We start from the raw sequence: 14,607 nt of genomic DNA on the forward strand, positions 1-14,607 counted from the left end.
CTAACCCAATGAAGCTAGCTGTTCATAGGCATTTTTCGAAATTATTCTCTGAGTCGTGGAGTTCTAGGCCTAAGCTTCTAGGCCCTTTTGCATCCATCCATTCTGCTGGGCAGGTAGAATCCTTAGAAGCAGATTTTTCGGAACAGGAAATATGGGCGGCAGTTAAAGATTGTGACGGGAACAAGGCCCCGGGACCGGATGGCTTCAGTCTGACTTGTTTTCAGAAATGCTGGAAGATAATGAAGGGTGAAGTCCTTCAATTTATGGCTGAGTTTCACTCTCAGGGGAAGATCGTCTCAGGTCTTAATAGCTCTTTCATCACTCTCATTCCTAAACGGGAGGAACCTTGTGAGTTAAGTGACTTTAGACCCATTAGTCTCGTTAACTCAGTTTACAAAATTCTTGCAAAAGTGCTATCAAAAAGGTTGAAAAGAGTGCTGCCAGAAATTATTAGTGAAGCTCAAACAGCGTTTTTGGGTGGTAGATCTATTCTTGATGGTGTTTTGATCGCGAATGAAGTAGTACATTGGTGGAAAGCTGCAAAAATGAGAGGCATCATTCTAAAGTTAGATTTCGAAAAGGCATATGATTCAGTTAATTGGGAGTTTCTACTTTCTATGATGAGGAATTTTGGCTTTGGGGAGAAATGGTTGGGTTGGATCAAATCATGCCTCTCATCATCCAGAGTATCTATTTTGGTCAATGGATCTCCAACAAAAGAATTCGCTCCTCAGAGAGGGCTCAGGCAGGGAGATCCATTATCCCCTCTTTTGTTCAACATTGTAGCAGAAGGTTTGAACATTTTGATTGAAAGAGCAAAGGAGCTGGGGCTGGTTAAAGGAGCTTCTGTGGGGCCTACTGAGTTGAAATTCTCTCATCTGCAATTTGCTGATGATTCAATTATATTCTGTGAGGCGGTCCGAGGTGAATTGGTGCACATTAAGAGAATTTTGCGTTGCTTTGAGGTGCTTTCCGGCTTAAAGATCAACTTCCACAAAAGCTTGTTGTGTGGTGTAGGTGTACCTGATGGTGAGGTTAACCAGTTTACCTCCATTTTCAACTGCCATAGTCATAAACTCCCTTTTAATTATCTGGGTCTACCCCTAGGGGCTAATCCCAATAGGAAAAGTACATGGAAACCTGTAATTGAGAAAGTGAAAAAGAAGCTAGCTAATTGGAAGAGGAAATTTCTATCTTACGCTGGCCATTTAACCTTGATCAGGTCAGTCCTCTCTTGTATGCCCATCTATTTTCTATCTATTTTCAAGATCCCTGTGGGAGTAGCTAAACAGATTGAGAAGATTCAGGCAGCATTCTTATGGGGCAAATCTGAACTTAAGAGGAAAGTCCACTTGGTGAAATGGGCGGATTTAATAGTGGATAAGTCACAAGGGGGTCTGGGGCTTAGAAATCTACGAGAAGTCAACGCTTGCCTCTTGTTAAAATGGTGGTGGCGGTTTGGTGTGGAGGACAGAGCTATATGGAAACAAGTAGTGAGGTGCAAATATGGTCTGGGTGCTGGTGGCTGGGTACCTTCCATTCCAGAGACTAGTTCAGTGTCAAGAATTTGGTCTGATGTTGTTCATCTTGGGGCATCTAGTCCTGAACTGATGGAGTACTATTTATCCAATTTTAAAATTCTGGTAGGAAATGGGCATCGTATTCTTTTTTGGGAGGATAAGTAGTTAAATAATCTATGCCTCAAGGCGGAATTTCCCAGATTATACAGGCTGTCCGTGGAAAAGGGTTGTTCACTTGTGCAGATGCATCATAATAGAGGGTCGGCACTCGAGTGGAAGTTTCTGTTTAGCAGAGTTCTGTTTGCTTGGGAGGAGGAGGAGGTCGCTAGGTTGCAAGAGGTTCTAAGGGGCACACTTGTTCTTACAGACCAAGCAGAGGATTCTTGTTTATGGATGGCAAATCCCTCAGGATCTTACTCCGCGGGTGTGTCTTGGAAGTGGTGGATGCTGTCAAAAGGTCCAGTCATAAGTGTTGCTGACATGTTGTGGAAGAACTCCGCTCCACCCAAGGTGAAATTCTGCAGCTGGTTAGCTTGGAAAGAAAGACTTAAAACTTCGGTGTTCCTGAAAAGGATTGGTGTGTTGAACTCGGAAGCGAACACAGTGTGCCTGCTGTGTAAAACAGAGGAGGAGTCTTTGAACCATTTGTTGTTGTTGTGTCCTGTGGTTTGGAAACTATGGTCAGACATGGTTAAATGGTGGGATCTGGTTTGGGTGGTTCCAGGTACAGTCGAGGGATTGCTACAGTGGTGGGCAGGCTATAAATTTAAGAAGGAGATCCAACCATTGTGGAAAGTTGTCCCTGTTGCAGTTCTGTGGTCAATTTGGAAAGCTCGGAACGATTGTCTTTTTCACCAAAAGAGCGTTGAAGGGTTTGATTTGGCTAAGTTGGTTAAAGTGAGGATAGCTCTTTGGTGCAAGCATAGCTGTGGAGGCTTGCAATACTCCGTGGAGGACATTGTTTTTAATCTCGACAGTATCAAAGTCTGATAGGGGTTTTGCAGGTTCGCAAGCTTTGTGTGGTCTATTCTTGGTCGCAACTCTGTCTGCAACTCTGTTTGTCTGTTCTGGGTTGCTGGTTTATTCACTGGTGCAGTATTATACATCACTGTGTTTTCTGGTTTATCTGTGTTGCTGCAACTGTGAAGTTTTGTTCTGTCATGAATTTGGGAGGAGTGTATTTCAGTAGTTTGCAGGTCTCAGAAGGCTAGTTTCAGCAATCCTCAAACGACAGTCTTCATGTCATTTGATAGCTAGCTTTGCTGCTGGCCCGGTTCTGATATGGTCTGCCCAGCTGTGTGATGATCTGGATTGGTTGCTGTTGAATGCCTATCTGATATAGTATACGGGTTTAATGTACATGGGTTGATTGTCAATTGGGTTGAATGCCCATCAGGCTGTTGAATGCCTATCAGACTTTTGTGGGAGCATCTTTTATTTTTCTTTCCTTTTGTTGGTTACTCACCAACAGGCGCTTGGAGCTTCGTGTTAGCTCTAAGCTCCTCTTTATTGATGTTTCTAATCATACTGTGTATGTTTCATCAATAAAGATTTATTTGCCGATCAAAAAAAAAAAAGTAGTACAAAATTTCTTCTACAAATACTAGAGTCATTGGCTAGTGAAAGAGATGAGATTGCCAAGAAATGCCATCGGCCAATTAATCTACAAAATGGTTGTATGTTGAGATTGTTTAGACGTGTTCTTCAAACCAATTTTATTAATTTAATGACCGACTTTGATTCATGACTCATTTATGTATCATTCTAGTGAATGTGAAAGAAAGATCGTGACTACTTAGATTGAGCTTTCAAGTTGTTACATTCAGTAAGCACCTTCTGTGAGGAAGAATGTCTCAAATTCTCACTAATTAAAACTTTCTTACCATCTATTCTTCTCATAATTTTATATGTTATCTTTTACAAAGTCGTTTTAATTTTTATTATTTTATTGCATAATTTTTGTAACAGTCATGGTCTAGACCCCAGCTTACACCAAACACAAATTCCCTTGCCAACTTCATTGTGGAATAACAAAAACAAAATCATAAGAGGGAATATCCAGATCAACACGCTTGTCAGCAGACATAGAAGTTGACTCCACATATTTAAATTCATACGGTTTGGCATATAAATACTGACAGTATATATATAGTCCATTTCACAATACATTGCCACACCAAAACTAGTACTACCACAAACATGGCTTCCATGCATTCTACTATTTGCATTTTGTCTTTCTTTCTCACCCTCCATTTCTTCTCTCCATCCCTTGCATTCGTCTCTACCTCACCATATACCGTTTGCAATTCTACCCCTCATCCTTTCTTCTGCCAATCCCTGCTACCAAACAACCAGTCTTCCACTATATACGACTACGGCCGGTTTTCCATTCGTCATTCCCTAGAAATAACTAGTAATTTCCTGTCATTGGTCAATAGCTACCTCACACTCCCAAATGGGCTCTCTCAACCCACCATTCTTGCTCTCGAGGATTGCCAAATCCTCCTCAGCTTTAACATGAATTTTTTGTCTAGCACTATTCAATCCATCGATTCTACAGATACCCTTCAAAGTTCACAAGCAGACGATACACATACCTTGCTTAGTGCTATTATGACCAACCATCGAACATGTTCGGATGGGTTTCAAGCCACAACTCCATCTTCTAGCATTCAAAACACCTTTTCAAGTCCTTTCGACTATGGAAACAAGCTATACAGCGTATCGCTTGCACTGTTTAAGCATGGTTACATTCCTCAAACAAGAAAAGCCATGTGGATAGCAGAAAGAGAGCCATTGTTTTACCAAAATGGTCAATTGGGTCTGGAAATGTCGAGACAACACCAAAAGATATATGAGTCGGTTCGTGGAAGAAAGGTCCCGAAAATGAGAGGGGGTGGCCGGGTGAAGGTGAACAATATAGTGGTTGTAAGCAAGGATGGAAGTTGGAATTTCACGACGATTAGCGATGCAGTAGCTGCGGCACCCAACAACACTGCTAACAACACGGGATACTTCATGATTTATGTAGTTAAAGGAGTATATGAAGAGTATGTTTCGATTGCGGAGAACAAACAATACTTGATGATGGTCGGAGATGGGATTAACAAGACTGTAATTACAGGGAACCATAGCGTGGTTGATGGGTGGACTACATATGGTTCTGCAACAGTTGGTAAGTTGAGACTTCTATATATCATTTAGATTGACCTCTAAATCTCACTTCACTAATTTTACAATCAATAATTATACGTATAATATATATGTATACAGAATTTAATAGACACTTAGGTTATAAATCTATTTATGAAACTCTTAAGTCAATAGGCCCAAACTTAAATCTTTTTAAACCAAAAGGACACTATTTGTCCAAAAAAATGTTCAAGGCTGACCTATTTGGCTATTTATTCAAATGTTTTACTATTTATACATGTGTAACTTATCTGTACAACATATGTTCAAACATCTCAATATCTATACACATGTCACATATCTATTTAATATCACATATCTGTCCATGTCATTATCAATAATTACTATTGCTGTTGCCGCCGCCACTGCTCCAATTACTTTGCGGCAACTTTTTCAGTGTTGACGACTTTTCATCTTGTATCATTCTCACAAAAAAAATAATAATTAAACTATGGACTAAATGACATATGGCACTATATGAATAGACTTTTTACCGATTAATCCTAATTTATTCTTTCCAAACATTAAAATAATAATAATAATAATAAATAAAAAATAAATAGAATACTAAAATATTACAATTAACATTCATTTTTTCTTATTTATTTCACATCTTACAACTTTTTGTTCTCGTCATTTATAAATAATTATCTGTAAGGGAAAATTTTATTTTACTTCCTTGTGACCTATGGTTCAATTATAGTCGTAAAACTCCTCTAATAGCATAAGGTCCTTTCCCAATACCTCTGTTTCTCTGTTCAAAACATTTAATAATTGTCAATATTTTGAGACAACACGGTAGAGATTTGAAAACGTATGAAAATTGGACTATTTGTTTCCTAACTAATGTTCAGCTTTTCTATAAATTAAATCTAGTCAATTACATTCAAGCAATTCAAAACTAACTAAATCTTACATTCTCAATGAATACTTCAATTGCAGCTGTAGTTGGACCAGGATTTGTAGCAATAGACATAACCATTCGAAACACAGCAGGAGCTATAAAGCAACAAGCAGTGGCACTTCGAAACGACGCTGATTTGTCCACCTTTTACAAATGCAGCTTTGAAGGCTACCAGGACACCTTGTATGCCCATTCTCTCAGGCAGTTCTATAAGGAATGCGATATCTACGGCACAGTGGACTTCATATTTGGAAATGCAGCTGTTGTTTTACAAAACTGCAATATATATCCGCGGCTTCCCATATTAGGCCAGTTTAATACAATCACCGCACAAGGAAGGACAGATATAAACCAGAATACTGGTACTTCAATACACAATTGTATTATTACAGCTGCCCCTGACTTGGCAGCAAACAATGGCACGACACAAACGTTCTTGGGCAGGCCGTGGAAGCTTTACTCAAGAACTGTTTATATGCAATCCTTCATGGATAGCTTGATTAATCCAGCTGGTTGGGCTGCGTGGTCCGGGACTTTTGCGCTGGACACGTTGTATTATGCAGAATACAATAATAGAGGACCGGGATCAAGTACTGTCAACAGGGTTACTTGGCCTGGTTACCATGTGATAACCGCCACGGATGCAGTTAACTTCACTGTCTTCAACTTCATATCAGGAAATAGTTGGTTGCCTACAACTGGAGTCCCTTACACCGCTAGTTTAACATGATCATTACAATTTGAGATGCCTTTTTTCTGTTCTTCTGTATTGAAATTTAATTATGTTTGTATTTTCGAAATTACAATTAATTCATGATGTCTTACTTGGAAGTTCAGATTTGATTATTTGTTTTTATTTGAAACATTGTCTATTATTCAATATTTTATCATGTTATAAATGTGACAGTCGTGGTTATCCTCCACTGGAATCAAGTTCTTAGCTGGATTAAGCAATTAGGTCACACAAGGTAAGATGTAGCTATATTGTATTCTCATTTCTTCTATTTTTTCTCTATCTGTTTCTATTTCTAAATCATTTCTCAAATAAATGAAACAAACGCAACCTAATGTTTTCAAATAGTTTGAATTAATGTTCATGTTACAATGTTAGTGAAAGAAAAGTACTTAATTACAAAGATTGGTGTAGTTTTAGTGGATATAAAAATGATGAATGGATCGAAAAGACTAAGCAGGCCCAATACAAAGCTAGCCCAATTTCAAGATGTATATATATATATATATGCACATATCCTTGTGTAATTTAGTGACGTTTGGGTAGCTTAATGACACTATATTTAAATGAGATACTTACGTGTAGATCCTAATAAATATATTTATTGTCTAATAGGTCTTATGGGAAAAAAAAATTCATAAAAAAGTCACTAACTGTAAGTTTTAGAGACAATTTATAAAAATCATTACAAAAAAAGTCACTAATTGTCAATTTTTAGCGACATATATAAAAAATTGTTACAAAAAAAATTGTTTTTAGTGACAATTTTATCAAGACTTATTTTCAATAGAACTTTATGGGAATTGAGTCTAACTATTAGGACTTATAGGTAGTTTACCCTATTTAAATTATGAATTTAGATAAAAATTTAAAAAGAGAAAGAAAATGTGTAAATATTAAATGTTGAAGCTATGCAATACAAAAAGTTATTGTGAACAAAAAACAATAAATGTCTCACAAAAGTGAAAATACGTGGATCCAACACTCTTTGCAAAAAAATTTTTTTTTTTAATCAACAAAAGAAAAGAAATTTTATTGATGAAATAAATATAAATACATTTGAGAATATATCAATAAAGAGGAGGAAGTGTAAAAAGTATCAAAGTAAAATTATAAAATCCCAACTATATTGGCACCAGGAAGCATACTAAATCATGACCTAACACAAGTCTCAAAGGTTGGTGGAAAAAAATAAAAAATAAATAAATAAAGTAAGTCACCAATGAAACTCCAATTAGCACGTCCAGTCCAAAGCAGGACACCCTCCCAGTGAAATTCAACCTTTGTTGTGGCAAATCAGGTTCCAAGCATCTTCAATCCCAAGCCAATCACACCTCAAGCTAACACAGCAGTAGCAACTCAGAATTCCCTTATCATGCACACAGCTACTGCAGTTCGAGCATCAACATTTGAACCTGCCTCGCACATATTCCCTTATCAACACTCTTTGCACTTGTCAAATATTTTGAATTTTTGCGTACACATTTTCTATGCATGCAATTCATAAAATAATATCAAAATTATAAAATTTTGCACCTCAAATTATAAAATCACACTCTCCAATTAACTACATGATAAAATTTAAAAAATAATTTTAATCGAGTTTTGTCAAATATTACTTTTAGTTTTGTTTATTTTGTCCTTGGAACGTGTCCCTCGTATTTGAAATGTGTATTATATTGGTTGAAAGGGTTTTAGGATTTCAAAACTTTGAAACAACCAAGGAGGATGAAGAGACAGCCTAGGGTATTTATGACCCTTGCCTGGCGTGATGGTACAAATCACGTCCCTCTATACAAAATCGACGCATTGTCTCTGCACACCAATACCACGCTGATGCAAAGCGCGTGTGTTAGGATCGAACCACCACCAAGGCCGAACTGGAACAGATCTGAAGCGATGTGACGGTTGGGGCATTGAACAGTAGCTCCCCCCAAGGGAAACCTTAGCGTGAGCTAGGGGGCAAATGAATGAGCTGGTTGTGAAACAAGTCAGATCCAAGCCTTTGGCTAGTCCAATCCTCTAAGCCCAAATCCAAGTGGATCAGATGAACATGTGAACAAGCCAATTAAGCGCAACTCCACGATCAACAGTCCACCCAAGTCCTCAAGCACTTGGGCCTAACTCACACTGGAATGGCCAGTCCAGCCGCGATACTAGGTTGGGCCGAGCTGCAAAACTTAATCTATGAACCGAACTGATGGACCGAACCCATCACCAGTGGTTTCTATGTTTTACCCCTTATGTCATTTTAGTCTATACACTTTCAGTTGGTTCAATTTTGACCCTTAATTTTAGATTTTATTTCAATTTGGTTCAATTAATAATATCGTTAGTGTTTTTTAAGAAAAATTATCACTAAATTGGTTGAAGTTAACTAACTGAGTTGAGCAAGTTTATAATTTTGCCCTTAAAAATATAGCACGTGACACTTTTATGTGTATTTTTCATAAAAAAAATATATATATATATTACAAGTTGTAATCAATTAGACTAAATTGAAACAGAATCATAAATTCAGAATCATAATTGAGCTAATTGAAAGTATAAGGGCTAAAATGACATAAAGGATAAAATATGGGTACTATCGTCGTAATTTACCCTTTATATTATTAAAAGAATAAGGGTTGAATTGATAATTTGTAGGAAAATATTTTCGGTAAAATCAATTTAATGCAAAATAAATAATAAAATAAAACACAAGAAATTCCTTACAGAAATTCTACAAAAGTTAGAACAGTTTGTGACCAAGGCCAGTGTTTGAACATTATGTTTTTAAGATAGAAATTTGCTCTCACTTCTGGTACTTGCGATTAATAGACATCTTGTCTCCAAGATACAACGATCACCCTACACAGAAATTGTACAATTTTATGTGTGTACAGTGAATCAATTTATACTATGCACTCTTGTCATGACCCAAATCCGTCCCTATAGGTTTAGTGTCGTAACCGGCCAGTAATCCAAGATTACCAAAGACCTTCCTGTACAATCAAAAATAATTGGGGCTAGCGGAAGCAATATTAAAAAATACACCAATAGTCCAATGACCTGTGCATCTATATGAACAAACATTTATCATGGAAAAACATTAGTTTATCCACATTCAGTACATAACTTGTAACTTAACATTAATACATAACGTATGCACATAACGAAAGTTTATTTCACAGTCAAAAGCTTGACAACGGCCTTCCAGGCCTAGCCCCAACTCAGAGGCACACAAAACAACTCGGTAGGCTTCAAAACGGTGACTCGGTTATAGACCCCTTCTAGGCTTGTCTTCCAAAATGCTCACCTATACATATATATAAAAACAATGAGTTAAAGCCCAGTGAATAACATTAACGTAAAGGGGTAAGTGAACGAATTCCAAATACAATATCCATAAGACAAATCATATCTTCAGTCTCATATCAGAACATAACATAATGGTACATCTCACAGAACATATCATATATCGTCTTCCGACTAGAGTAATCGGTTCCCGGATATCGATTAAACACATATCACCACAATGATGTGGCTAACGAGATCTCGTATCACATATGTGTCATGGACCCGCATTTACATGCCGTCCCCCATGACTTGGGACTATCTGTGAATGCCATAATAGATTCGCAAATAGGACATTCGTTCACATGATCAAAATATCATTTCAGAAACTATAACTTATCGCATAACAGTTGAAACATAGTTCATATCAACATATCTTTATAGAAATGTTACTTACAATGGCCTTCCAATACCCGTTGTTTGGTCTTCGAGTCTTGACCTACAAATACAAATATTCATAGCACGATTTCTCAATATACATTCGAGTCAATCAGTCGATTCTTAACCTTCTTTAGTTTATCTGTTACTTGTTCGTTCAGTTGTTTCTATTCCTTCTTTAATTTCTTTCATGCTTATAATATGCATATGGATGTGTATGATACATGAAAATCATGTAAATGAAGGCTCATAAATTAGAAAACGGAAAAATAATAAAATTAGAAAATCTGCCCTGTTTGGCCCAAAACTCTTTTTGCAAAATCATGCTCTAATTGTCCAAATTCAGTTTTAACTCACTTTCTCCGTATCAAGCCAAATTCCAAACCCCAAAGTGATTAATCTCTAATTTAATCTCCATAACTTGAACATGGCTCCAATTTCTCATTTTCTTTTTAGTTACATAAAATTAACTTCAAGCTCTTTCTATTTTCCTTCAAAACATGAAATTAAAGTCATAAACTCCTTATAAAATCACTAGTATGAAATTGACATCAAAATTACTAATTTTATATTATTATAAATTTTCCCAACTAATTTCCATAATCTTAAACTTAACTTAATTTGTAACCTCAACTTAATTCATAACCATAGATGTTTCAAAATATGTTTAATTTGAATAAAATCTTAAATTACATTACATGCATAAATTATGAATTAATTTCTTAACTTACATTACATGCATGGGTTAAAAATCTAATTATAAAATCAAAACTTTATCTAACATTCTAAATTTTCATAAACTTGACTCTCATAAAACATTTCCTTTTTCTTTTCAAATATGAACTTGAATTAATTCAGATTTTTCATAATCCATGAAACATATTGTGATTAGAGTATCAATTTGCTCATGCATGTAACAATGAGGTTTATTCTCATGCAATATCACAACATCAAATTCAAAATAATTAATTCCTAAATTTATTCCATAATCATCTGCATGCATGTAACCCATTTCATGTTTAGAACCCAATTCCAAATTAACTTCCATAATCTTATACTTAAGTTAATTTTTCTTCATCTTCTTGCTATTGACTCCAATTTCACCTTTAATTTTAAGCATAATGTAAAGATTCTACACAAATTAGCATAAATTCCATACCTTGCGTTTTAATTTCAAAATATTTAGTTGAATCCCTCCTAATTCATCTTGGGTTCCTTCAAAAACTTGAGCCTTCCTTTAAATTTTCTTGAACTTTTCTTTCTTTTCTTCTCTCTTTGTTCCTCCCAGCAACTCTCTCTCTCTCCCTCTCCCTCTCTCTCTCGGCTACAAAAACAGAGCTTCTTTTCCTTTCCTTTCTTTGTGTTTCTCTTGAGCTCCATCAGGTTATACACTCACACACACACCTCACTTCTTTGTCATCAACACAGCACACGTACACTCTTCTTGATTTCCAACACATCACTCACATACACAAACATACACAGATTTCTCAATACACCCACACCCATTTACACCCCCAATTCTAATTTAGTCCATAATTCAATTTTTGTTTAGGATTAATTTAATTAATCATCACCTAATCTTAATAAATTTTAATTAACACAAAATTAGTTAATTATAACTAATCTCAAATCCCACACAATTTAATTAGTCTAATTGACTTCCATTAGAGCCTAATTAAATATATTTAAATTTATCAATCCAAATCTGATTTTTAATCAACCTTCCAAAAGACTCTAAACATCAAATTAAACTTATTCCCAATCATCAATTTTGGTCCTCAAATCATTAACGTCTTCGATTTTAGATTAAACTTCAAAATCTTCGCCAATAAATTACATATTCAAATTGGACACCCCATAAATAAATTATATTCGTAATAATCACAATTCTCAATCCTCATAATTTAATTAACTTAATTAACTCCAATTCAGACCCAATTTAATTGAATCTCAATTTTACTAAATTGAATCAAATATTTAATCAAACTGCCAAATGAGTCTGTAATTAAAATTAAATTGACTCAGCTTCTTAATTTCACTTTCTTAAGCTATTTGGACCCTTAATTTCTAATTCCAAAATAAGTACTTAATGGAACCATAAATGAATCAATCTTCATAATTTTCGTAAAACCCAGATTAAATTGGAATAATTAGTAATTAAATTTCAAATCTCCTTAATTAATTAAGTGCTAATCATTATACGCGATGGGGTTGTTACAACTCTCTTTTTTATACTTGATTATGACATATTTATAAATCCTAACACTTCCTTCACAAATGAATACCATGAGAATAGTATTTATAGAAGTGATTGAAACCATTGTGAAGGGCCCTTTCATTCGAATGGAGGCCATTTCCATCCACTTCTAAAATTTTCTAACATATTTAAGTGAAATTTTTGGGGCAAACCGATATTTTCTCCACTTTCCTGAATGAAAGTAATCAATTACCTATATTCACGGAGTCAAGAGCCTCTCCTTGCAAGCTTGTGTTTGCGTCCGTCCTTGTAGGCCTTCGGGTCTACTTTTAGGCCCAATTTTGATAATCCGAACCGTTTATATTTTATGATTTATTCAGTATATCATACCTGTAAAAAATCAAGTTGATCGGATATCAGAAAGTATGTGTTTGAAAAATTGAACTAAACACTATTTTTTAAAGAATTTAATAAACAGTTTTCCGAACATATGCTTTCTGATATCCGATCAACTTGATTTTTTACAGGTATGATATACTGAATAAATCATAAAATATGAACGGTTCGGATTATCAAAATTGAGCCTAAAAGTAGACCCGAAAGCCTGCAAGGACGAGCACAAGCACAGAAGCTGCAAGGAGAGGATCCTCACTCATATTCACGAGCCTATGCATTGCGTGCTAGATCGCATGTTTGACCCATTGGGGGTGTGTTCTTTATATTAAGTATGAATAACTGTTTTGAGGTTGTTTGTTATTAATATTATTATTATCAGGAAAGAGATGAAGATATTATTGGCAATTGAAAGGAAAGTGATACAAGGAGAGAGAAAAAAGTGCGGCGGCAAGGAGCCGCATCAAAACTGTTTTGAGATAGTTGCTTCACTATTTGTGGGATAGTACACCCGTGCTTTGGGGTGACACGCATTATCCGGATACGTTGTTTGGATACCCTTTCATTATCTATACCAGAATAACCAGTTTAGTTGATTAGCCTAGCAAAGCATCTAATTAAGTAGAGTGTCGTCTAGTTGTGCACCCTAACAAAAGAAATCCGAGCAAGAGTGCCCCCGAGCTATCTGAGCTGAGTACCTACCTCTCGAGCAAAGTGCCTAGCTCCCGAACAAATAATCCGAGCTGAGCATCCAAGTAGAGAATTACGCCACATGTCCGAGTTAAGACTCACATAATATGCTAATTTTGGCTCTCACAATTGGGGAATGCCATCAACTTAGTAATTTAATTTGTGATTGCAGGTACTACTTATATTAGCTTAGTACAACTATTATTAATCGTGTCTTTTGGAAAGGAAAGAAGTGTGTAGATGTATTTGCAAATGAAGGTTTCAACCATAATGACAGTCTTTGCATTTTTGGTAATGTTAGAGAACCTAAAAAATCTATCAAAGTGTCTCACACTCATGTGAGACATTTGATAGAATTTTTGGAGTCTCTAGCATTTTTGTTTCTTGTACAGTTTGTATTTCTTTTCAAGTATTTGAAAACACTAGGAGGCGTTCTACCTGAGACGTGTAACCGGATCTAGAGATAGTTTTTATTCAGTTCAGATGATATAAAGGAAGGTAAAAGTTTTGTGTATTTTGAAACAGTAGTGATTGGTACCATTAATTTGGTACCACTAAATCACCACTAATAAGGTGGAAAATAAAAATAAAAAATAAAAAAATAAAAACAAGGCACAACAACATTGTGACAGTAAATGTGACTTACAACCACATCATTAGTACCACCACTAATTAATGATCTCAAACATTTTTGATTTTAAAAGTACAAAAACTAAAAACACAAGCACGGAAAATGAGACGATACCAAACCCTCATTATCACGGGCGACACCAAGGGAAAGCTGATGGGGTCCCATGCCCCTATGAGATATGTGAGATATCTGAATGAATGCTGTATTTTCTATATTAATTGGTTACAAGAGTGATGCTCATTTATAGAGGAAGCACCGAAAGGAGAAGACAAAAGCTATGCATAATAATGAAAGTGTGTGAGTGGTGTTTGGCCTTTACAACCAAAAGAAGAGAATCCTATGCTTTCTATGCTTTGTCCTATAATATATTATACTATATACATTATACATTACATTATACATTATACATTAACAGCCCCCCTCAAACTCAAGGTGGAAAAACATTAACCAACTGGAGTTTGGAGACAAGTTCAACGAAGCGGCCAGGAGAATGAGCTTTGGTGAAGATATCAGCAGGTTGATCAACAGAAGAGATCGGATGGAGATTGACAGTACCATGACTAACGTGTTGACGAATAAAATGACAGTCAATCTCAATGTGCTTGGTGCGATCATGAAAAACATCATTGT

General features: G+C 35.8%; 1 protein-coding gene across 1 annotated transcript; it reads left to right on the plus strand.

Annotated features, from left to right (window-relative positions):
- Window positions 1–3,719: 3,719 nt before the first annotated feature.
- LOC114257964 (pectinesterase-like) lies at window positions 3,720–6,346 on the plus strand. The gene is made up of 2 exons (XM_082913552.1): window positions 3,720–4,695; window positions 5,655–6,346. Exons 1-2 carry the CDS (start codon window positions 3,720–3,722, stop codon window positions 6,344–6,346), a joined length of 1,668 nt encoding a protein of 555 aa, XP_082769678.1.
- Window positions 6,347–14,607: the final 8,261 nt, after the last annotated feature.

Source organism: Camellia sinensis, chromosome 2, assembly GCF_055761805.1.
Source record: "Camellia sinensis isolate YWXY chromosome 2, ASM5576180v1, whole genome shotgun sequence".
In the NCBI taxonomy this organism is placed as follows: Eukaryota; Viridiplantae; Streptophyta; class Magnoliopsida; order Ericales; family Theaceae; genus Camellia; species Camellia sinensis.